This window comes from Ictalurus punctatus, chromosome 17 (genome assembly GCF_001660625.3).
Source record: "Ictalurus punctatus breed USDA103 chromosome 17, Coco_2.0, whole genome shotgun sequence".
NCBI lineage: Eukaryota > Metazoa > Chordata > Actinopteri > Siluriformes > Ictaluridae > Ictalurus > Ictalurus punctatus.
In genome coordinates this window covers 20,133,365-20,156,940 of record NC_030432.2, presented here as the reverse complement: position 1 = coordinate 20,156,940, position 23,576 = coordinate 20,133,365, and the positions used below count along the sequence as shown (strand labels likewise).

The following is a 23,576-nucleotide window of genomic DNA, read 5'->3' as shown; positions in this document are numbered from 1 at the left end:
GTGTGTGTGTGTGTGTGTGCTATAACAGAGCCGGTCCTGAAGCGTCATTCACAGTGTCTTGATTAAATGATACTAACTGTAGTATTAATTCAGTCAGTAATTCAGTAAGTCATTTTCTCTGACAAAACCAGCACAGAACTCTCTGAACTGTGAATCGTCCTCTCCCAGTGCGCTAGTTACCTCTGTAAACATGAGCTAGCATTGTCAAAAACAAGCTAAAACCCGGATCTAGCTTGAAAGAACTCATTTCCTTATCTCACATGGAGGATGTGATGTGGCTGATTAAAGTCAATTCACTGATATCTTTTTCCCTTTAATAGCCATAAATCGTTCGAATGAACAGCGCTACGAGTTAGCATGAAATCTGGCCTGTGGATCTGGCTAGCATGCTAAATAAGCAGTATTTTTGCTAGCTAAAGAAGAATAATTGAACTCTTAACTAGATAAGTGCTCTTCAAACGTGAGCTAGTTTATTAATTTAGACTTCCTAGGCAGACTTGATTGTCAAATCCATTTTTTTTTTTTTGACTGGAGTAGATTCTGCTTGTGTCTGATTTTTGCCAAAGCACTAGCTAACTACTAGCTAATATTTTTACTAGCCTGTTAGGAGGTTTTTTTTTTGATCGAAGATGTCCATGGTATATAATGGACTCCAATCGTAGCACTTATTTAGATTTTTAACCAAATAATGCCTTAAATTAAGTCAAATCAGATGCTCTTCTTTAGATAAAATGGGTGTTTGACGTCTTCAACTGGCTTTGTTATTTAAAAAAATAAATAAAAGTGTGATATAAAATGTGCCTTGGGCCAGCCAACCCACAGAGCACGCACACACACAGACACACACACATACACACATACACACACACACAATTTAAAAAAATAAATAACTAAAGCACACACACTTGCAGGTTTTAAAATGATTTAAAAGTCTGTGATGTTCCTATTAGGACTCTATGATGTGTGTGTTGATTTCAGCTTCAACAAGATTTAAAAATAATAATAATAATAATAAGTTGAAGAATAAGTCCAGTGAGGGAAAGATTTCCAGGTTTAGAGGACAGCGATGCATCTTGGTGCTCAGCTCGAGTTTTGTTCGTCCCTTTCCTGTCTGTATGCTAATTCTCCATACGTGACAGCATGCTGTATATAATTACTCACCTGCCTACAGTATATCAGTAGCATTTACACAGTAATACTAGTTGTATTATTTTGATCAAAAACGAAGACACCAACGTCTATTCGAAGCTTCTCCTTCCCCTCCATTTGGTAAAAGTTCATTCCTTCACTCGCGGAGTCTGCAGCAGACCTTCTCCTGTAGCCGCTTCTCCCTTTCATTCTGTATATATAAACCAGAACCACCGGCACACAGGTGTGTAACCTCTTTGTACCCTTAATGGATAAGCCGTAGTGTACTTAGTGCTCAAGAAGTGTTGGACTTGTGTCTTCTAATGTCTGTGGACACTTAACACTTTGTTGGACGTGAAATAAATGTGCAACACGCCGTCACTCGTTTGTGTTTCCTTCTTTCTGTCCTCCTGTCTGAGTGAGAGATCACTCACCATGAACACGAACGCTTAAATATGTAAGCGCACCATAACGTAAGTTTCATTCTGCTAGGCCATTTAGTCGTTTCATTTCCTTTATGGTTTGTGGTGTAGAATATTCCTCTGGAATACCAACATCTACAGAAGCATCTACACATCATGGTGAAGCTTTCAGAACGTGATGAATTTTTTCAATATTTAGGTAAAACTACTTAAAACACTGTCTGAGATAAGTTAACGTTGAATTTTTTTTATCATTTGAACAAGTTTATATAGTTTGAGTATTGTGTTAAGTGGTAAAATGTCAATGTTGCCATACGGCAACAACATGCGATAATGGAACAGGCGAAACAGGTGTACTGTACTGTATGTAGCATAAAAGACACTTGGCTTCTCTAATAATAGTATATATACATTTTTTCACATTCACAGTAAGAAAAATGGTCGTAAATTTTTGCAATCATACCTTACTTTCTAAATCTTATGGTTCGAGAGAAAGAAATGAGAATTCAAGAGATAGAATTAAAAAGTTACTTCACCAAGAACATGTTTGGATATCATTTTTGTGTGTATTTTAAGTGAGTGAATCCATCCATAATCCATCTTTTTTACAGCTGTAATTCATTTTTAGAAGATACAGCTGTTAGAGGTTTACTGGGTGGCAAAAAAAAGCTCTAACGTATAGTCTGGAAAATGCAGTAATTGGAATCTCATACATTTTGTGTTATTTTTGATTTTATAATGCTTTCCTCCAATGCACCTTGTTGCCAATCCCCCCACCCACCCACCCACACACACATTAAAAAAAAATTTATTTGAACTTATTCAAGAAATAAAAATCCATAAAAACATTAAATGAAAATGTTGATGGAGTAGAGGGTTAAATAATATTGTGTGCACAGCAGGACAGCCATATATTCTTCTAATTCTATTTTAATTCACAGACAGCATGTTGGAATGGACAGTATGTATGGATTTAAATAGAGTTTATAACAAAGATTATGCAAATGATTATGTTATATGGTGAATCAGAATATACGTACGATTTTACAGAATTTTAGAGATAGAACATTGATCATTAAACAGATTTATTTGGGGGGAAAATACTGCAGGAGGATGTTTAGGAGCCGGTTCTTATTGGCGATCCGAGCCGAGCCGATTGGTCTGACTCACTGATCGGATTTCTTATACATATTAGATATTGAAATCTATAAACGCTACATCATGTTGTGCTGCCTGAGGTCAACGTGCATCTCCTCTTTCTGTTCAGCCTCCAAGCTGTCCTCCCTCCAGCACTACAGAGGCTCAGGTATCATTATTTGTGAAAGACAGGGAGGGATGGATGGAGGGATGAGGGAGGGGGTGTGGAGTAGTGTAACAGTGAGTACACAGAGCCGTACACACTGCGTTCACTTTGCTGTGAGAGCGCCAGCATCGAGATGCTCCACAGAGCGATCCAGGCGGCACACGAGGGCGACTTGGAGGCTCTCCAGGTCCTGCGGGCGTCCGGAGGTCTCACGCCGGGCATCACTGACGATCAGGGGGCCACACCGGTTCATCACGCTGCGCGCGGGGGTCGGTTGGAGTGCCTGCGCTTCCTGGTTAGAGAGGCAAACTTCAAAGGGAACGCACGTGCCAGGAACGGAGCAACGGCCGCCCACGACGCTGCCGCCACCGGGCACGTGCAGGAGCTGCAATGGCTGCTGGGACACGAGGAGTGCGGGCTGGAGGTGAGCAACAGAAACAGGCTGGAGGTGAGGAAGAGGGGATGTGTACAATGTCTAGATAAAACAAATATTGTATACGTACATACAACGCATACGTGCTATTTTAACAATATTAGTATTTATTAGTTATGGCAAATAAAAGCACAGTATGCACATATGCAATGCTTTTTCCATTTGACCTCCCTACCCTTCCTCAACTAACCAAAAACATTTCCTTATAAACAAACAAACAAATAAACAAAATAATAAAAACAAATGTTTATTTAAAGAATTTAGTAGAGTTCACATGGGTTTTACAGTATTAATAAAGTAACAGTAATAAACATATTAATGAACTGATTGTGATGAACAAAAATATACCAAGATAATAAATAATATTAATAATAATAATAATAACAATAATAATAACAATAATAATAACAATAATAATAATAATAATACGAATGCCTAATACTACAATGAATTTTTGTATTTAGAAATGATGAATAGTACACAATTCATTGGATAATTTGTACTCGTGTGTGTGTGTGTGTGTGTGTATCATGGTGCGAACCAAATGATGTTACTGCAAGACCTTGGGAGGACATTTGGGTAGGTCAACATGAGAAAAATTTATATTTAACCATAAAACCCTGCAGCTTTTAATTCAAAGCTTAAAGGAGCTGAAACGTTTTCTTTTGGTTACTGAGAATAGACTTGGGTTAGATTAGATTAGATATAGGTGTAACATACGTAGCATTAATTAGCTGCATTAATAAATATCATAAATCTAAGGCTAGTAAGACAAATGTGTGTGTATGCGTGCGTGCGTGTGTGTGTGTAGGATCAGGATGGTGAAGGAGCCACGGCTCTGCATTTGGCAGCTCGGTTTGGTCGTGCTGATGCTCTGCAGTGTCTTCTGACTGCAGGAGGAAACGCTGAGCTCCAGACACACTGTGGGGCTCTTCCTGTCCACTATGCTGCTGCAAGCGGAGACCTCACCTGTCTCAAACTGCTCATGTCCCACTCACCACGGTAAACACACACACACACACGCTCACACACGTAGACGTGGCTACAGTATCCCAAAACAATGGTATATACACCTGCCATTCATTCAGCTCTGACTCAGGTTTCATACAGTGACAGTGTGTGTGTGTGTGTGTGTGTGTGTGTGTGTGTGTGTGTGTGTGGTGGCAGGAGGTGTGGATGGCACTCTGAAGCTGCTCATTAGTGATGGAACGGGGGTGGAGGTTTGGGGGTGGGGGAAATATATGCTTAACAGATGCTCATGGATCAGCACTCAATAATTCATCAAGAGCTTCTTATCTACCATATGTTCCTCCCCCTCCTCATCCTCACACACACACACACACACACACACACACACACACACACGGTCTCAATAACCCCTCAAACACCCCGAACTCGTCAGTGGATCCTCACTGAACAACAAGGGTTCAGACTTTATAGCTGTTTATATACCTGGATGGTGATTGGTCGGTCAGACGGTGTTGATTTATTTGCGTGACACTAAACAAAGTTGAACCAACCTCCTAACCCTATGCTCGCCAGTTACACTTTTTTGTTTCTTATATATCTATTTCTTAAAAATGTTAAGCCTCCTCTTATGATACAGCAGGTAGTTCTGAGCACATGATCTCTAACGCTAATGCAAAGCAACTGATCATGATGCCCGGGATTGATGATAATACACCAGAAGACTGTAACCTGCTCGGTCACAGTACACAATCACAAATCCACACCATTCCCTGCAGGTGTGTGGACCATCAGATGCACACCGGAGCCACGCCCCTTTACCTGGCCTGTCAGGAGGGGCATCTGCACGTGGTGGAGTTTCTGGTGAAGGACTGCGGAGCAAACGTCCATCTGCAGGCCCGAGACGGGATGAGCGTCCTGCACGCCGCCGCCCACATGGGCCACCACGCTCTGGTGGTCTGGCTGGTGAGTCAGTGTGTGGACGAATGCTCAAGTGTTTAATGGCATGATTCTATAGGGAAAGAAATGCAACAGAAAACTGTTAAAAATGGTAATGACTGGAAGTTTCATGATGTATGTGCAGAAATCAGAAGATAAATGTAGAGATATGAATCGATTATACTTTTGTACAAAATCTGTTTCTCAGAATGAAGCAAAATATAAGGACTAAAACATCGAGTGTCATGCTGTTAAAGGAAAATAATCAGCAACAAAGTCTCGCAAAGTATTACGATAAAAAATAAATATCATTTATACAATCGTCCCTGATCAGTTCGATACAAATTCTGATAAGTCACTGGTAATTGTTGTTTTTTTTTCTTCTCACTAGTTAAATAAGTAAACTTGAAGACTTTCATCCCAGGGCATCGTTCAGTTTGCTTGTACTTACTCATCCAGCTTGCTGGTTTAAATCAGTATTATCCATTTGAATCGATGTATCTGAGGTTCTTTGGGAGAACCTCCAGTAGCACTTGTTCTGGAATCGAGCACAAGCAGGCGGGTGTCTCCATGTCTGTAAAGCTGAGAATGCCATCTATCGCTAGCTGCTTTTCTTAGGCACAGGTGTGTGTGTGGATCGGGAGATATATATCGTGTGTGGATTGTGCAAGGCAAACCTCGCAAAGGAAAGAAAGTCTCAAAATCCAAATGAACCCGATCAGGATCGACTCAGAAAAGGCGTCAATCGACACCTGCGTGTCACCTGATCCACACATGCATGCTGTACATGTTGCGTGCACAAATTATGACGCATTAATATAAAATAGAACGTTTGTTTTCACAAATATGTCTGTATTTGTACAAATCGCTGCACGAAAGTATTAATCATTTCGAGACTAATGTCATTCCATAAAGCGCAGGCACTGTGACCACGCTGGAGTCGATGATGTAGTTCCTCTAACTACATCGGTTTTATTCCTCTTTCACCACAGCAATTTACCAATGATTACAAGTTGTAGTTCAGGAATAAACACCATAATAACATTTATTCATTTAGCAGCCTACACACAGAGGGAACATAAACCTCAAGGTTTGAGTGTTGAGGTATGGAGGTGCTGTTCCAGACAAGGTCTTGTACGTGAGCATCAAGGCCTTGAACTTGATCCGGGCGGCTACAGGAAGACAGTGGAGGGAGATGAAGAGGGGTGTGACATGGGTTCTCTTGGGCTGGTTGAAGACGAGGTGTGCTGCTGCATTCTGAATCATCTGAAGGGGTTTGATGGAGCTGGCTGGGAGGCCCGAGAGTAGTGAGTTGCAGTAGTCCAGTTCTGATCTGAGAAGAGCCTAGACTAGTAGCTATGTAGCCTGTTCGGTGAAGTAGGGTCTGATTTTCTTGATGTTGTACAGAATGAACCTACAGGATTGGGGAGTTGTTGAAATGTGGTCTGTAAAGGTCAAGTGGTCATCGAAAGTCACCCCAAGGTTCCTGGCTGTCCTGGTTGGTTTGAATGAGGTTGAGCCGAGCTGTGAGGGGCAGGCTGTGATGACGAGAAGCTCAGATTTTGCCAAGTTGAGCTTGAGTTATTGTTCCTTTATCCAATCGGAGATGTCAGTCAGTCAAGCAGAGATGCGTGCTGAAATCGATGGATCTTCAGGCTGGAAGGACAGCATAGCAGTGATATGAGAAGAGTTACGTTATACAGTAGTTACATTTAATATAGTGGAATGTCTGTAAAACAAGTTCCTGTTCTCACTTATGTTATAGCAGCTATAAACAATCGTTCCCTCACCAGCCCTCTCTCTAATCTCTCTCAAAGGAAAAAAAACCCTGCAGAAACCCTGAGAAACCACAAAGCTGTCCTGTAAACTCATCTGTCCTGAAAATGTCAGAAAACTTAAAGTTACAGCTTTACCTCTGACCCTGGAGACTCCTTCCATAAATGTTAAAAAAAAACTTCACCACATCTGTAATCACACACTTTTTAAAAAATCTGTTTATGTGGAGAGTCCAACATACACGTCCCTGTGAAGTAGCTGTTACTATAGAAACGATAATGTATTCATATAGAACGAGGGCGTTAATGTAAACTTGTGATTTGCAGCTGCGCTACTGTCAGAGCTGCTGTTATAGAAAATTAATGAACGCCTTCTGACCAATCAGGATGCAGAATTCAACAGAGATTTACTACTCAGAGTATTTGATCTGAGTATCTCGTACTCTCATGCCTCGAACCTTAATCTCAGTGTCTGGTGGTGATGTTGTTTATGGTCCTCAGGCGTCGTTCACAGACGTGGACTTGTCGTGTCAGGATGTGAACGGAGCCACAGCTCTGCACTTCGCTGCCAGTGAGGGACATCATCGCATCCTGGAGCGTCTGCTGCTCATGGACGCCAAAATCCTGAGAGACCACTGGGGCGGGACACCACTGCACGACGCCGCTGAGAATGGAGAACTCGAGGTGCAGATCTACAAACCAAACCATCTAATCATCAACACTTAAAACCCTCAACCTGCTTCCACACGGAATGTTATACATCAAGAGGCGTAGAACTCTTTAGCTGTCATTCATATGAATGGAGCTGTAATTAAAGTTTTAAGCATTAACTCCGCCCCTTGTCCCATCCAAAAGTATTGGAACAACAAGTCAAATTCTTTTTTTTCCTTTCCGCTATACATTGAAGACATTTGGGTTTGAGATCAGAAGAGGATGAGATGATAGATCAGAATGTCAGGTTTCATTTCCTCATATTTACATCTAGATGTGTTAAAAACTTAGAACATGACACCACTGGAGGCAGACCACCCAGTTTTTAGGGAAGCAAAAGTATTGGAACAGATAGTCTTGAAGTAAATAACACTTAATATTTGTTTGCATTTCTCTTGCTTGCAATAACTGCATCAAACCTGCAACTCATTGACATCACCAAACTGTTGGTTTCTTCTTTTTTGTTGCTTTTCCGTGATTTAACCTCAGTTTCTTTCAGTTGTTTGTTGCTCAATTGGGCTAAGGTCTGGTGATTGACTTGACCAGTTTAAAACTTTCCACTTTTCCCCCTCTAATGAAGTCCTTTGTCAAGTCGGCAGTGTGTTTTGGAACGTTGTCTTGCTGCATGATGAAGTTCCTCCTGATTAAACTTGTAAACATCTGAATTCATTCTGCTGCTACCATCATGAGTTCCATCATCAATAAAGATTAATGAGTCTGTTCCAGAAGCAGCCATGCAAGCCTAAGCCATGACACTACTGCCACCATGTTTCACAGATGAATTTGTATGTTTTGATCATAGAGTAGATCCTTTCTTTCTCCACACTTTGGCCTTTCCATCACTTCTGTAGAGGTTCATCTTGGTTAGAGAACTTTTGTGGATCATCTCTGTATTTCTTTGCGAATTCCAATCTGGCTTTCCGATTCTTACCGCTGATGTGTGGTTTGCATCTTGTGGTACGGCCTTAATATTTCTGCTCTCAAAATCTTATTCTAATGGAAGATTCTGATACCTTCACCCCTGCCCGGTGGAGGTTGTTGGTGATGTCACTGACTGTTGTTTTGGGGTTTGGGTCTCATATTCATCTTTTATTCTCAAACTCAAATGTCTTCAATGCATCGTGAAAAAAAAAAGAATTGGCTTTGTGGTTCTAATAGTTTCAGAGGGAACTGTATTTGTGATTTAAGACAGAAGGGAAATTTAATTAAGTACAGAAGAAAAAGTATTCATGCTAGGGTTGATATATTAATATGTGTGTTTGTAGGTGGGGTGGGGGGTTATTCTATGTGTCCTACACCCCTGTAACTAACCTCAGTATGTCAATATTCCTTCAGTGTTGTCGGATCCTTCTGGAGCATCAAGTCAGTCCACAGGAGAAGGATGTGGACGGATTCAGTGCAGTGGAACTGGCAGAGTATAACGGCCACCGTGAATGCGCCGCTCTCCTCCAATCAGCTCAGGTGGGTTCAGAACCTGTGTGTGTGTGTGTGTGTGTGTGTGTGTGTGTGTGTGTGTGTGTGTGAGAGAATGTGAGTCCAACCCCAAAATGAAACCCTCAATCACTACATTATTAGCTCCCTCAGCTTCACTGACGCGATGCTGCCACCTGCTGGGCAAACACAGAACACTGCCACTTACATGAACTCTTTACATCAAGGTTCATTTAACCAACATTATTTAACTAATTAGTTAACCTGAACAAACAATGACCATGAAGAACATTAACAAGGTAACGAGCACTTGTACTAATTAACTTTTTTTTTTTTTTTTTTTTTTAAATATTAAACCAAATAAGCCAAATATTCAACACCTCCACTAAGTGACACTGAGGGTGAACCATACGAACAGTAAAATGAAGCCCACACTGAACAACATGAACACCTTCATGAACATAGCTAGCAAATTTCAGAGCTGAGGCTGAATATCGGCAAGCTCCAGTATATACACCTGAAAGTTCAGGGAGTTCTCAATATTTATTTTATTTATGCTAATTTATCTCCTCTTATTTTTAGTCATGGATTGAATAAACAGTCTAGATTGCAGGTAGATTTTTATTAACATTGAAACAAATGTCAATTAATACATGTGTTAGCTTAAGTTCTGACTTTCTAAACACTACTTATGATTTATTTACTTATGGTATATGGTTTATTAGATTTCTCTAGGAGGAGGAAGTTCTAATTAAGAGCTGCATTCAGAGTCTTAGTTGACTTAAGTCTGAAAGTTACATCAATATTTACAAAGGGAAATTTGCACATATTTAGATTTTCAGATTCTGGCTGAACCAATGGCGTGAGTTTGTGGTGAGACAATCTGTTTAATTAAGCAATTAAAGACGAAGACAGGGTGGTAGGGACGGTATGAGTTTTAGACATACGCGTTTGGAAACAGTAACTATTTTTGAAAAATGTGATTGACGGCTAAATGCCTGACAAACTTGCCATGCTAACTGAAGAACTGTGGAATGACATTAAACAGAAATACCAGTGAAGGATGCTCAGTGTTGAACTAAAGATGTTTAAGTGTACGTTTATTTATAACAAATTTTAATGAAGATTAAAAATTTTTTTTGTTTGTTTTAAATAAAGTTACATTAAAATGTTTTAATTAGGACGGCGAAATGTAAACAAATAGCTGCTGTGGCCCAAATACGACCTGTGATTTTTTTCTGCGGTGGATGAGAATCCCAGAGTAGATGCACACGAGACATGGTTTCTCTAGACCACCGACTTTAAACAGTCAACAATAAACACGATTTAGATCTGCATGTAACTGAAACAGGCCTCTTTTTCACTCAAACTCCACCCCTCTTGTGCAACTTCTGAATAGCACTTAAGCCCATAGTTATGTTTGCAGTCTGATTAACGATGTGTGCAATTTCTGTATTAAATCCTCTCTGTGTGCGTAATTCAACTCTGAATATGATTAAAGAAAGATTAATGATGAATGATTAAAGAACTTATTTAACAAAGGGAATATAAAGGGCCTCTCCATTGCGAGTAAATTATACAAATGAACAAAGATGACATAATTAAGGGCAGTGGTGACTTGGCGCTTAAGGCTCTGGGTTACTGAGCAGAAGGTTGGGGGTTCAAGCCCCAGCATTGCCAAACTGCCATTTTTGGGCCCTTGATCAAGACCCTTAACCCCTTCTGCTCCAGGAGCGCTGTATCATGGCTGACCCCAACTTGCAGAGGTATGCGAAGAAAAGACTTTCTCTGTGCTGTAATGTATACATGATTAATAAAGACTCATTATCGTTATAAAATTAACGGTCTGATATAAGGTTAATCTTATTGGTCCCATTATAAAATACTTACACTAATCAAGTGGGCACTTTTAGATACATGTATATTTGGCCTCAGTACCATTAAGTAAAGGAATACAACTTGATTATTCTGCATCATCGTCCAGTCTCTTGTTCACGTCGTACACGAACACATGCTGTTGTTGTAAATCCTGAAGAGAGTCATGTGAAGCAATGCCATACAAATGGAATGGAAAACTAGCCAATATCACTCCTGGCTTGTCACTATAACAGCCATACACATTAAAAGTAGATGATGTGTAATGATAAGAACCGACGGAACAGTTAGTGCTCTGTCTATCTGCTGGATATCGGCTATCATCCCTCCACCTCCGGAGCTGTAGAGAAGCGTCATTTGAGCTCCTCTGTATCACGTTTCAGAGCGTCCAACGTGTGCCAGATTGCCATTCTTTCCTCAAGAGCAATCCATCAGGATGACGGCAGTTACCTGTATCATGACCTCTAGTTTATATTGTGATTTGGTTCTTGTTTACACAGGCAGAGACTTTGGAGCTACCCTTTTGTGTGCTCCAGGTACGCTATGGGTGAAGGATACAGCTGAGCAAGAACTGTGAGAAAACGTAGTAAAGTAGATGCTTAAGATGCATGTGAATTATTTGTGAAAAAAGCAGAAACATCAGGAGGAGCATTAGTTAAACAATTTCTCAGAAACGTTTAATATGTTGTGAGCACATTAATCCACTTGTTTTTGAAACATATAAATACAGGATACAGATTTTAAGTGTGTGAATTTATCCCTATTGATCGAGTCGGTGGTGACGGTGGTGAGGAAAAACTCCCTAAGATGAAACCTTGAGAGAAACCAGACTCAGAAGGAAATCCATCCTCATTTGGGTAACAATGGATAGTGTGAAAGTAAAGAAAAGTTCATTATTGTTTGCAGCAACCGTAGTCCCAGCACTCACAGTGAGAACGTCCATGTGGAATTGAGGTCCAAAACTATGTCATGGTTACTTCAAGTGCTACCATCCTAAGCAATCTCCAGGCCGTAGCCTCCAGTTGATGAGAGATTCATCTCCCACTTTCCTCATATTATCAAAATATCTACCTGTCCGTCTGGGGTGCAGTCCATGGGTAAGGTGAATAAGATCCTGCAATGGCTACCACAGACTGAACAAGGCCACCGTCATGAACTTAGATAATTCCTTATATTTATATAGCGCTTTTCTAGACACTCAAAGCTCTTTACAATCTCGTCAAAGCAACACCAGTTTGTAGCATCCACCTGGAGGATGCGGAGGCAACCATAGTGGGCCAGATCGCCCACCACACACCAGCTATTGGTGGAGTGGAGAGGAGGGAAGAGTGATGCAGCCAATGCAGGGATGGAGATTATTAGGGGGTCAATGGGGGAATTTCACCAGGACATTGGGGTTATACCCCTACTCTTTTATGAGAAGTGACCTGGGATTTTTAACCACAGAGAGTCAGGACATCGGTTTAACGTCTCATCTGAAAGAAACTGTCCCTGTCACTATACTGGTGCATTTGGACCTACACAGACCACAGGGTGAGCGCCCCCTGCTGGCCTCCCTAATACCACTTCCAGCAGCAACCTTAGTTTTCCCCAGGAGGTCACCCATCCAGGTACTGGCCAGGCTCAACCCTGCTTAGCTTCAATGGGACACCAGGCAAGAGCTGCAGGGTGAAATGGCTCTGGCTATACCAGTTGATACCAGTTGATACCAGATGATACCAACTTCCTTTTATAATACTTGTTCCCTTTCTTTTTAATCGAGAAGAAGGATGAAGTTGTTGGACTACCTTGGACCAAACAAGGTCAGTGACATAAGCCAGTTCTAACTTTCACTGATGTCTATGGAAAGTGATAACGCTATCCTGTCCACTCATGTAATGGACTACAGACATGGTATCTGTGCTCATCAAAGTGACTTTGTCTTTCTCTTCACCTGAGACTACAGCCATAGATTGAGTACTCCAACTTTCTCTTATCTAGTATTTTTACATACTGTATATGCACCCTGGCATTAATGACCATCGACTGTCCAGAACCAGTACCGACTTTCACTACTATCCACGGCATACAACCTGCTCTATGTGGGAACCATTTTTACCAAGCTCTGAACCTCTGCAGTGTCTGCTGTATGGTCTGCGTTCAAGGAGATTCAATCTGTCCTGAGTAATAATTCTTGGCTACATCTTTAGGGCTACATCTGGTCTCATGTACCCTTGGGTTTCTGGTAGAAGTTGGCCAATTCTCTATGTCTTTTCATACTGGTGTCCAAACTTTCCACAGACAAACAGACATCAAAACTCTACTGTATTCAGAGTATTCAGAGACTTTGGCCTTCCTCAGAACACCATCTCAGGCTCATTGTTAAATGTTGTCCTGGTTCTAGAAGGCATTTTCCACCTTCTTTTCTGACAAATGTTCAAACCTAGAGAGTTAGCCGGGAAAACCTCATGTAGGTTGTCCACAGGCACTTTCAAGCATTATTTTGGGTTCCAGTTTTGAATGTTTTTTTTTTTGGTCCTCAAAAACCGAGATCAGTGTTCCATCATTTTCCATCAACTTTTTGCCCACGACCGTTCTCAATGTACAAAATGACTGTAGCATTCATACATGAGGCCAAAAAATAACACGGCAGAGAGTATGTCAGCTTGTACTACTCTCGAAGGTGGGTTTGTTTTCATACAAACCTCGCAAACGTCATCTCTGCATTAAGTATGCTCAAGTCTTAAGGAATGACAACAGTTTGAAGAAATAATGTTGTGTCAACAGGATTAATCGTATTTTTACCAGACCTTTAATCATTTCCAGGTAAATTGATTTGTTAAATTGAATACATTGGGTAAAATCTTGTACTAGATCTGCTATTGGATATCATAACTACAGGACGTCTGGGCATGACTGTGCCTACATGTATATATTAAAGTGCTGGTCCACAGCACAATACACACACATTCAATTACACTGTAAGTGTAGGTTGTTGTAGGTTAAGTTTTTACCCCCTCTGTGTTTGGGGCCGAGTTGTTTACATACTGTACCGTGCATCCTATACATGGTCATCAGACCCCTCGTGATTTTGAGAAACGGCGGGACACTCAACCCCGCACACTTAATTATTCAATAACACCTTGCTACGAAGACCTCCTCATAATAGAGCAGAGATGCTTAGGCGTTCAGACACTAATGTGATAATCAAGACGTCGCTGATCTGAGCAGATCAGACGTCCCTCTGCTCCTCCACCGGAGTTGATCTATACCCTGATTGCCGTTACTGCAAGTTATTACCGTAAGTTATAGCATTTACATTTTATAGTTATAGTCTTATTTTATGCAAAATTGATTTACAACTAAATGTAAATTCCTGCTTGAGTACTGGCTCCATTTCCTGTGTTAAGTGCTGGTACTCGTACTGCTATTTTTCTACAATAAATTATACATTATTAGATATTGCTCACAATTAGATGATTATAATTTTGTCAACAATGGTGTGTAAATATGTCTTAAATTATTATTATTATTTTTTAAAAAATATTTACGCCTCAAAATATCCGTCTTCACATGTTATTAATAGTATGACTTTCGTATTTGAGTTAAGGTAAATATAAATTCTCAGGAAAGAACAACATTAACATTAATCTGTGGCTTTTCCAGTCAAGCTGTTTAATTAGCTTACTAACTCGGCTCGTAATTATCATCTGGTCCTAATTCTGTGGCATTTATACGTATGAGTTCTACAGTTGCAATCAAAATTATTCAACCCCCCCCATTGCAAATCAGGTTTATTGTAAAAATTTACAGACTTTCAGCCGTTTGTGATGAACAAATCAAACAATTGAAATAGTTCAACACAACGAATGCTTCAAGCGGTTTCTCCAAATTCAACTGAAAATGATTTCTCCAGTTTCAAAATTATTCACCCCACTGAATAGAATCCCTCACAACAGCACAAATATGCAAAACAAGTGTTGTCTCAAGCTAATCAAGGGCTTCATTAGTCGCACCAGGTGTGCTTGACCTGGAACACATGAAATATCTGAACTGGCTAGGGGTAGAAAATGTATGAAATACCTGGACGGGGCAGAAAAAGGAAGCTATCAATGACTGCAAGCAAATTTCTGAGAAGGCAGATTGTGAAACACCCTCAAGTGACTGCAAAAGACCTGCAGTAAGACTTGGTGGCACAGGCACTGAGGTTTCAATGAGCACAGTAAGGCACGTACTCAACGCAGAAGGTTTCCATGCCAGAACTCCTTCACCACTACTGACCCCAATTATTTGGATTGTATGTTATGCGAATAACAAAACAAAATAATAATGCTGGTTTTGCACACTCTTTATTAGGATAGTGTGTGGATTTTATTTATTTTTTTATTTTTATTTGGTCATGCTGTAGCTTCCCTGATTATTTGCAGCATGAGAAGGTGTATCTCTTTCAGAGCATTAGGTTTAAGATAGAATAGTATAGAGCATTAAGATCCTTTAATCACTGCATACGCAGGTCCAGTGTAACCTGACTCATCCTTTTCAGAGGGAACCTGAGCCTATCATCTCCTGCTCTGTAGGCTGCTTGCATCTAGCGCACTACTGGTTTCAAGGCAGGATTCAATGGTTTTGTTCAGATTTCCCTTTTCTTGTGTCTTCATCTGCTTCCCAGAGGCTATGCTTTTAACCAAATAGCGACGACTTCATTCTAATTCAACTGGATTTGACCTTGGGACGTTTGTCCGTTTGCATTCATGAGGTATGAGAGTTTCAGTGGTTCAGCTTCACAGTGGAGTGACTGTGATTTCATTACGCTCCATCCATGAGTCCTCGTCAAGGTCCGCATTCGAGTTCGGGACTCTGACAGACAACTGAATGCAATACTTCCTGTTCCTAATTCCTAGCATTTACACTTCTCAGACTCTTTAATTCCCAGATCATAATAACGATCCAGCTTTTTAATGACACTTTACAAAGTTACCATAATACTGTAGTTAATTTTTTTTAAACCTTTAAAAAAAAAAAAAAAGATAAAACAATACTAGTTTATATAGTGACATTAACAACAGCGCCAACAAAAAAAGGTACATGGATTTAAACAAATGGCAAATTAATGTAATGTCCAAGTTCCTACTGTTCCTCATTCAATAGCTTAAACTTGAGTAGTGTCAGTCTCTGCTGGAAATATTGGCACCGCACATTACATTAAACACACACACACACAAACAAACTCCTAGGCCTTCATAGTTAACTAGAGGTCATGTGGTGATGAACTGTTTTCTAATTGGTCCGTCTGTTTATTCAGCTTAACACCTTTGATCAAACATAAAAATGAAACTTGGTTTGAGTTTAAAAAATAGCACATTGCCACAGAAGTCTGATTTTATTTGGATCAAACCTGCTATAAATACACTGTATACAGTAAACATTCTACAGCATCTGAATATCTGTAGAGAATTATATTCTGTAGAGAAATGTACAGTATACAGTAGTGATATACATTTTATATCTGCTTGCTATGTCATGTTCTGTAGCTTTATGAGTCAGAGGACCGTCTTCTTTCCCCTGAGGTTATTCTGATAGAAGAGGAAAGGACACCGTTTGGGAGAGAAGGTCATCATCTGAACGCTACTGAGCAGTCCAGTGAGCAAAGTCATAACACTGCTATGGAGAACAGCAAGGTAATAAATACCAGACTTGTCGCCTTTAAAAGGAAGAGCATTTATAAGCATGTCCTGATTTAAATAATGAACATACTATCATGGTTTTAACACTCACTCAGCAGACAGTCTCTTAATTCCTGTGCTTGTGCTGTGGTCCTAGCAGCCGATGAAGGAGGTTCCTCTTCAGCCTCGTCTCGATCCATCAAGCCCCGATTCTTCATCCTCACAATCGACTAGAACTGGAATCAACTCCATTCAACATATCCAAGCGGCATCGGCAGGTCAGAGATCTCATCTAAGCTTTTCAATCAATTTGAAGTTCTCATAAATTTACAGTGATATACTGTAGAGGAACATCATCAGTCAGAATTCACTATATGGCTAAAGGTTTGCGAACATCTGACCATCACACCCATCACCATTGCTTTTCATCCCCAAACTCTTATCACAAAATTTGGAAGCACACAGCTGTATAGAATGTCTCTGAAGTTTCCCTTCAATGGAACTAAGAGGAACCAAACCTGTTCCAGCATGACACAAAGTGCACAACACGAGCTCCACGAAGACATAGTGTGTTAAAGTTGTAAGAAGGTAGAAGAACTGGAGTGTCCTGCACAGATCCCTGACCTCAACTCCACTGAACACCTTTGGGATGATCTGGAACTGGAGCCTCCTCACCATCCTAACATCAGCACCTGACCTCTCATAACATCACAAATGCTCTTGTAGCTGAATGACCACCACAAATCCCCACAGCATGCCCCAAAATCTAGTGGAAAGCCTTCCAAGAAGAGTGGAGCTCTTTAATAACTCAATAATATCGGTTTTGGTCCATGGTTTTGGAATGGGATGTTCTCAGGTGTCCACATACTTTTGGCCATATAGATTCATTTGTCATCACTGGAACCTTACTGTATCACTTTTTGTTCTGATTATAAACTGGATTCTGATTCCCTGTTTGTGCATGCAGTTGTGTCCACCATGAGAAAGGTTTCGGTGGAAAGCAAGACACCGGTGCCTCAGATGAAGTCCAGATCCTGGAGACACGCAGGAATAACAGCAGTCTTTACTGGACATGTGGTAAATACTGTATGTTTGTTGAATGCAGTTTTTCCCTTTACTTCAAATATAAAGGACCAAATAAGACATGCACTGGAGGTACTAGCTTAAGGTCGCTAGTAAAGTCTCCTGCACAATGGTTTTTGAAATTTCAGCCTCAAATCATGTGGTTTTATATCGACGTAACAAAGACATGCTGATGGAGTTTAGGACTTCTTGTCAACTATAAATTTCAAAAGATCACCATGTACCTGAATGCCGGAACACGATGGGATGACTTTCGTAGAAAACCCGATTAATTAGGGTTTCTTTTAATCACTCCAATTCAACAAGTGATCAAAGGGTTCTGGTGTGTATTTTTTATTCTCAACTTTGTTTTTGTAGAAAGGTGAAAATGGATTGGTTGCTCTTCCAGCAGAGGAGGTGAATCCCGCTGATATAGACTCGTTGGTTCCTACACACGATGAGCATGGGAGGCCTATTGCAGAGTGGAAGAGGCAAGTGATGGTACGTAAACTTCAAGCAAGGCTTCAGGATGATGAAGACCAATGGAGAAAGGTGGGCATCAACTCCAGTTCTCTAACTGACCCAACACACACACACACACGATAAAATGCAGACTTCACAAAATCCAACACTTCATTGGTATAAACAGTGTCTTCCCTATTTGAGTTGATCAGGAGTCCTTCTTTTCAATTGTTTGAAGGCCTCAGACACATGCACACACACTGGCAAATTATGGTTCACTCATTAGAACATCAGATTTACACATCAAATAATTACTCACAATCTCTGATAGATAGTCATTTGTTATTCTCTTATTCTTGCCAGGATGACAAAGCTATGGATGGCTGGAGATACTCCAAGGTTCACAATGCTATTTTGGGCCCCTTCGGCGAGCTGCTAACGGAGGATGACTTGGTGTACTTAGAAGGACAGATTGAGACCGTTTCCCTGCAGAAAAAGTGTCAGGCCTACGAGCTGGAGTTAACGCGTCTGGCCGAGCAACTCCAAACACTCCTGCCTGCTCCCATTGTTAACATCACCATCAACACTCAGTTCCAGCAGAAGCCAGATATGGTGGACACTCTTGCACTTCCCATCTGGTGCAACCGTATCTCGGGCATCGTGAAGAGCATGTCCCTGCTTCTAAACAACTTCTCAGACAAAAATGTAGAAGATGGTATCTCCAAAATGCCCAACAAAGAACTGGCATCGGTGTTCTCAAGCCAGCCGGAAAGGCATAAGGGCAAGCGAGAGAAGGTGGAAATGGAGATCCAGTTGTCAGGAGTTTCTGTAAAGAATCTAAGGTCCACTTTTGAAGGCCAGATTGGGAACATCTATCCATTTTCAGGGATGTTAAACACCATGTCTAAGTCCAATCCCATGCAGCAGGATGTGTCTAATCCGTCACAAACAGGGGTTGTCCTCAATCAAGACCTCAATCTTGTTAATGACTGCAGACTTAATTGCAAACATACCACCAGCGAGGAACCCGCTAAGGTTCTGGAGACCACCAGCTTGCGCAAAGAGCGAATCGTTGTCTTGTTCTTGGGCCACTGGAAAAAGTCTGCCTATGCAATCTCAATGAGAGCTAAAATGAACCAAGAACTAGACACACAGAGACCAGCTGAAACTTGCATCAAAGGTCCCAGTGTGCCAACTCCAGTCCTTCAGTCGAACGGCGGCTCCCTGTTTCATCTCTACAGACAAAGGATAACTATAGACAAAATGATTCACAACTGGAGGGCCATCAACTCAGGGGTTCCCTCACGCCAGATCCGGAACCTCCAGAGAAAGTCGGTCATTTATTCCCCTGAGCACTTCCTCCCTCGAGTAGATGGTGCGCCTGTGCCTTACGAAAGCTTGACACTTGACTTGTTCATGCTGGGGTACTTCCACATCCTGGAGCAGGACCTGCCCGCTGATGAGCGCAAAATGAGACACTTACTCTGCTTCGAAGTTTTCGAGCACGTGGCCGACTTCCCATGGGAGACAGTTAGAGATTTCCATCGGGCTGTCCTAAGAGACATAGAGGATGGGAAACGTCAATGGAAAGACGGCTTCGAAGACATCAAGGCCCGTTTCTTTGGGACAAAAACAAAGGTCCAAGCCAGCAGGTCTTTGAAGAACTCTGAAGTTAGGACAGTTCCTAGAGTCATGGTTGAGAATGTTGTACAAGATGAGGGAAGCCACAGGGCAGACGGGAGCACAGACTGGTCATGTTTTGCTAACGATGAAATCTGCAAATACATTGACCGTAGTTTTGTTTTCTGGAAGGAGAAAGAAGCCGAGTTGTTTGACTTCGAACATTAGTGCTTGTTTTGGATTGTTCTGTATGCTTGTGTTGCTGTTTGTCTTTAGACTTGTATTAAGATTGTAATGAGATAACCGTTCACATTAGCTTGACATTCTTGAAATGTCACATGAAATGAATGTCACAACTCTTTCAGCAGCCCAAATATTTTTGGGCTGCTGACATTATAAGAACATCAAAAATGTTGTACTTGATACTTCCTTTCCTACTCGATGCTAAATTTTTTCGAACTGTAGATTGAAAATCAGCTTTCATCAAGTCTTCCATGAAGGACATATTGAATAATGAATGCATTTAGAAATACTGAAGACAATATGACACTGAAATTTTGAAAGCATTTTTATGTAACATGAAATGCCATATTTGGATAGGATTTAAGGCTTTAGTATGCAGTAAGTGAATCTTGCAAAATCTGACCAAGGGCACGAGCTAACAGGGTACAAGCCAGCTTTGATTTCCGGTTATCTTTAAGGAGTAAGGAGAGAAGAGGTTTTGATAAATATTAATTTACTTTGTAATCACACTGTGTCCTGTTTGTGTAAGACCAGTGACAGGCGATACTCTGCAATGAGTCATCAGTAAGTGACACTGCTTCAAAGTGATGTTTCAGTGAACAAGAATTTGGAGTACATTTGGTATCAAATTGTCTGTCCTCACATCCTATCATTGCATCCTCATATTTTGTCAAACAAAGAAATAAATACTTATTATTATTATTTTAAAATAAGAAGATCATATGGCTTGCTAGAAAAGGATGTGAATGAAACATAATCAGGCCCATTATATAGGTATATCTCAATGTAATAATTTTGATATTTTTAATAAACATAAATTTGGTTTGAAACATGAAAATTGTTGTCACCAATTCATAGTAGTAGTCTTAGTGTGTTTCCAATTCCAAATTGTCGTATTGGATATGCCCAATGTTTGAGCAATGTCCTCTGATTGATTCACCTCTTTTCTCAGCTTCAAAATGGCTTACTTTTCTCCCATAGTCAGCTCTCTGATCTTCATGTCCGTTCATCCTTTTTAACCCTAAATGCAGTCTTCACAGGTGAAACTGAAGGCTAAAACGAAGCGTAGAGGTTCAGAGTTATTAATTGTTTAAACAATCAGTCTAACAAGTCACATATTCCGGCATTTTTGCTCGCCTACAAATTGTCTGGTCTGATACAAAATGCTCTGTGTTCTATGCTGTTTAACATGTCTACATATAAATACTAGGAAATAAAAGCTGAAATTCTGAACTCTCTTTTCATATCCATCTATTGATCTCAAACACAAATGTATTCAGTCTGCAACAAAAATAAATGAATTGGCCTTGGCGTTCCAATAGTTTCAGAGGTGACAGTATATGCTCTTATCTTATACTACAGCTCCACACGGTGGCCAGCATAATAAAGCACAATCTAATTGCCACTGGAAGGTAATGACGTCACTGGCTTCACTGATTTGTTGCCACCATATTGGTTATAGAAATTTTTTACAAAATTATTTTTTTTTACATTGAAATCATGAAAAATTGATAACCCAGTTTTCAACAGGTTTTATATCAGCTCAGAGCTTCAATTGTTTTAAGACGATGCTTCACATAAACAGATTCTTTTTTGTACATTTTCTGTAAGCAGACATTTATTTAACATTCATGAAAAGAGTCCAGGATCTTCAGGACAGAGGCATTTATGCTGTGTGGTTTCTCTGTAACATGTCTTATTATCTTCAAGAGAAAGAAGAAGAAAGGCTGGTGAGGACTTGTTGAACATCCTGTTCCAGATTTATTCCCCTTTTCCTGTTATAATAAGGTCCACTCTTCTAGGAAGGCTTTCCACTAGATTTTGGGGCGTGGGTGTAGGGATTTGTGTTCATTCAGCTACGAGAGCATTAGTGAGATCAGGCGCTGATGTTGCAATGCTGAGGAGGTTCCAGTTCCAGTTCATCACTGTGTTCAGTGGAGTTGAGGTCAGGGGTGTTAGCTGGACTGTTAATCATCCAGGACTGAGCCCAAATTCTTCTCCATCAAAAGCTTTTTTAAAAATGTGAAAATTGGACAAAAAGTTGGATTTATCATAAAACTTGCCTTGGTTGTTATCACTGTTTGCAAGACAACCAGACAGATAAAATCTAAAACGTTTTGGTTATTTAACTCGAGACTAGGCTAGCTTGGTGTCGCTGGCCAAGAGGAGGCACAACTAAACTATTGTTGTATAGGTTTAGCTGCTACAGTGCCAGGCAAAGTACGTTAGCTGTCCTCATTCTCTGCTCATATCATATTCACATAACTTAAAACTCATATCTATAGACATTTACACAGCTTGTTTTCCTGCTCGGCATGAGAGGATGTTAATGTTTCAGTTTCAGTCATTTTGCTGGTAAAAAATTGGCTTATGTCCATTTATTCCCTTCACACTAACTGACTGTGAGCTAGTGTTTGGCAGAATTGAGACCCATCAGCCACGAGTATTTCCACATAGTTTCCTGTAAACCCTGTCTGACTGGTTCATTAAAGATAAAATACAACACTATGTTCACTGAAGATACAAAATTTCAGGCTGTTTTCTTTTAATGATGTTTAGCTACATAGTGACAACCCACTCCAAATGGAGAATTATTCGGGGCTAAAGAAAAAATCTGCCCAGGCCAGGTTACGCCCCTGGTTGGAGTCAGGGAACAGGCTTTTTAGGGCCTTTTAGTTCCAGTGAAGGGAAATTGTAACGCTACAGCAAACAGAGACGTTCTACAGCTACCACTGTGTGCTTCAGAGTTTGTGGTAACAGTTTGGGAAAGAACCACATGGGTGTGTTGGCCATATAGTATATAATAATGGTGAAAATTGTGTATATTTCATTTCTGGAAAAGGATAGAATTATAGCATAATAATTTGTGAATATAATAACATGAAATAGTTTACGATGTCATGCTAATTAGTGTTGTTGTTTTTTTTGTGCGACAAAGCAGCAATCAAGCAAATAAAAATGCAACTGAACTTTTGCAAAGGTAATTTTGATAGCTTTCCTGCCTCGTAGATATATGTTTTTACAAAATAGATGGGCTCGTTTGCTCATTTTGAGCAATTTGTTTCATTTTTAATTCTTCAGACTCACACATGGGTGTGATGATCAGGCAAGGATTAACATATTTCTGGCCATGTAGTGTATCTTGAGTAGTCGATGGTTTTATGTTACAAAAAAAAAAAGTAATGTAGTTGAATTTTTTGACCGTTAAACAGGGTGAATGTGAACCTAATCCTGGATTCACCTTTAGCACAAAACTAAAGAAGTAAACTCCAGACTCCAGACACCAGACACGTGTCAGCTGATTCAGTATATCTGGGGAAGCTGTTAAATTGGTGTACGTGTACATTTCTTGGAGGAAATTTCCCTTGAAAGGAACTCAGGGAATGACAGGAATGCCGCTGGACCATCAACAGTAACAAGAGCAACAACAATGGCGGACGCCAATGACTGCGCGCGCAGGTTGGACCGCAGGCGGGCGTGAGGCGGAAGTCGCGCATGCGCAGTGGGGCGCAGCAGGACCGACATCGCAAAGCAGTGCTGCAACATCCACCGAGTCGGGACACC

The 23,576-nt window shown here is 40.6% G+C and overlaps 1 protein-coding gene across 1 annotated transcript; it reads left to right on the top strand.

Annotated features, from left to right (window-relative positions):
* Nucleotides 1-2,679: 2,679 nt before the first annotated feature.
* espnlb (espin like b) lies at nucleotides 2,680-21,272 on the top strand. Its single transcript, XM_047161452.2, has 10 exons — nucleotides 2,680-3,277; nucleotides 4,098-4,288; nucleotides 5,032-5,218; nucleotides 7,468-7,650; nucleotides 9,013-9,138; nucleotides 16,494-16,640; nucleotides 16,786-16,903; nucleotides 17,593-17,702; nucleotides 18,066-18,239; nucleotides 18,513-21,272. Exons 1-10 carry the CDS (start codon nucleotides 2,987-2,989, stop codon nucleotides 19,995-19,997), a joined length of 3,012 nt encoding a protein of 1,003 aa, XP_047017408.1. The 5' UTR covers nucleotides 2,680-2,986; the 3' UTR covers nucleotides 19,998-21,272.
* The last annotated feature ends 2,304 nt before the right edge of the window (nucleotides 21,273-23,576 follow it).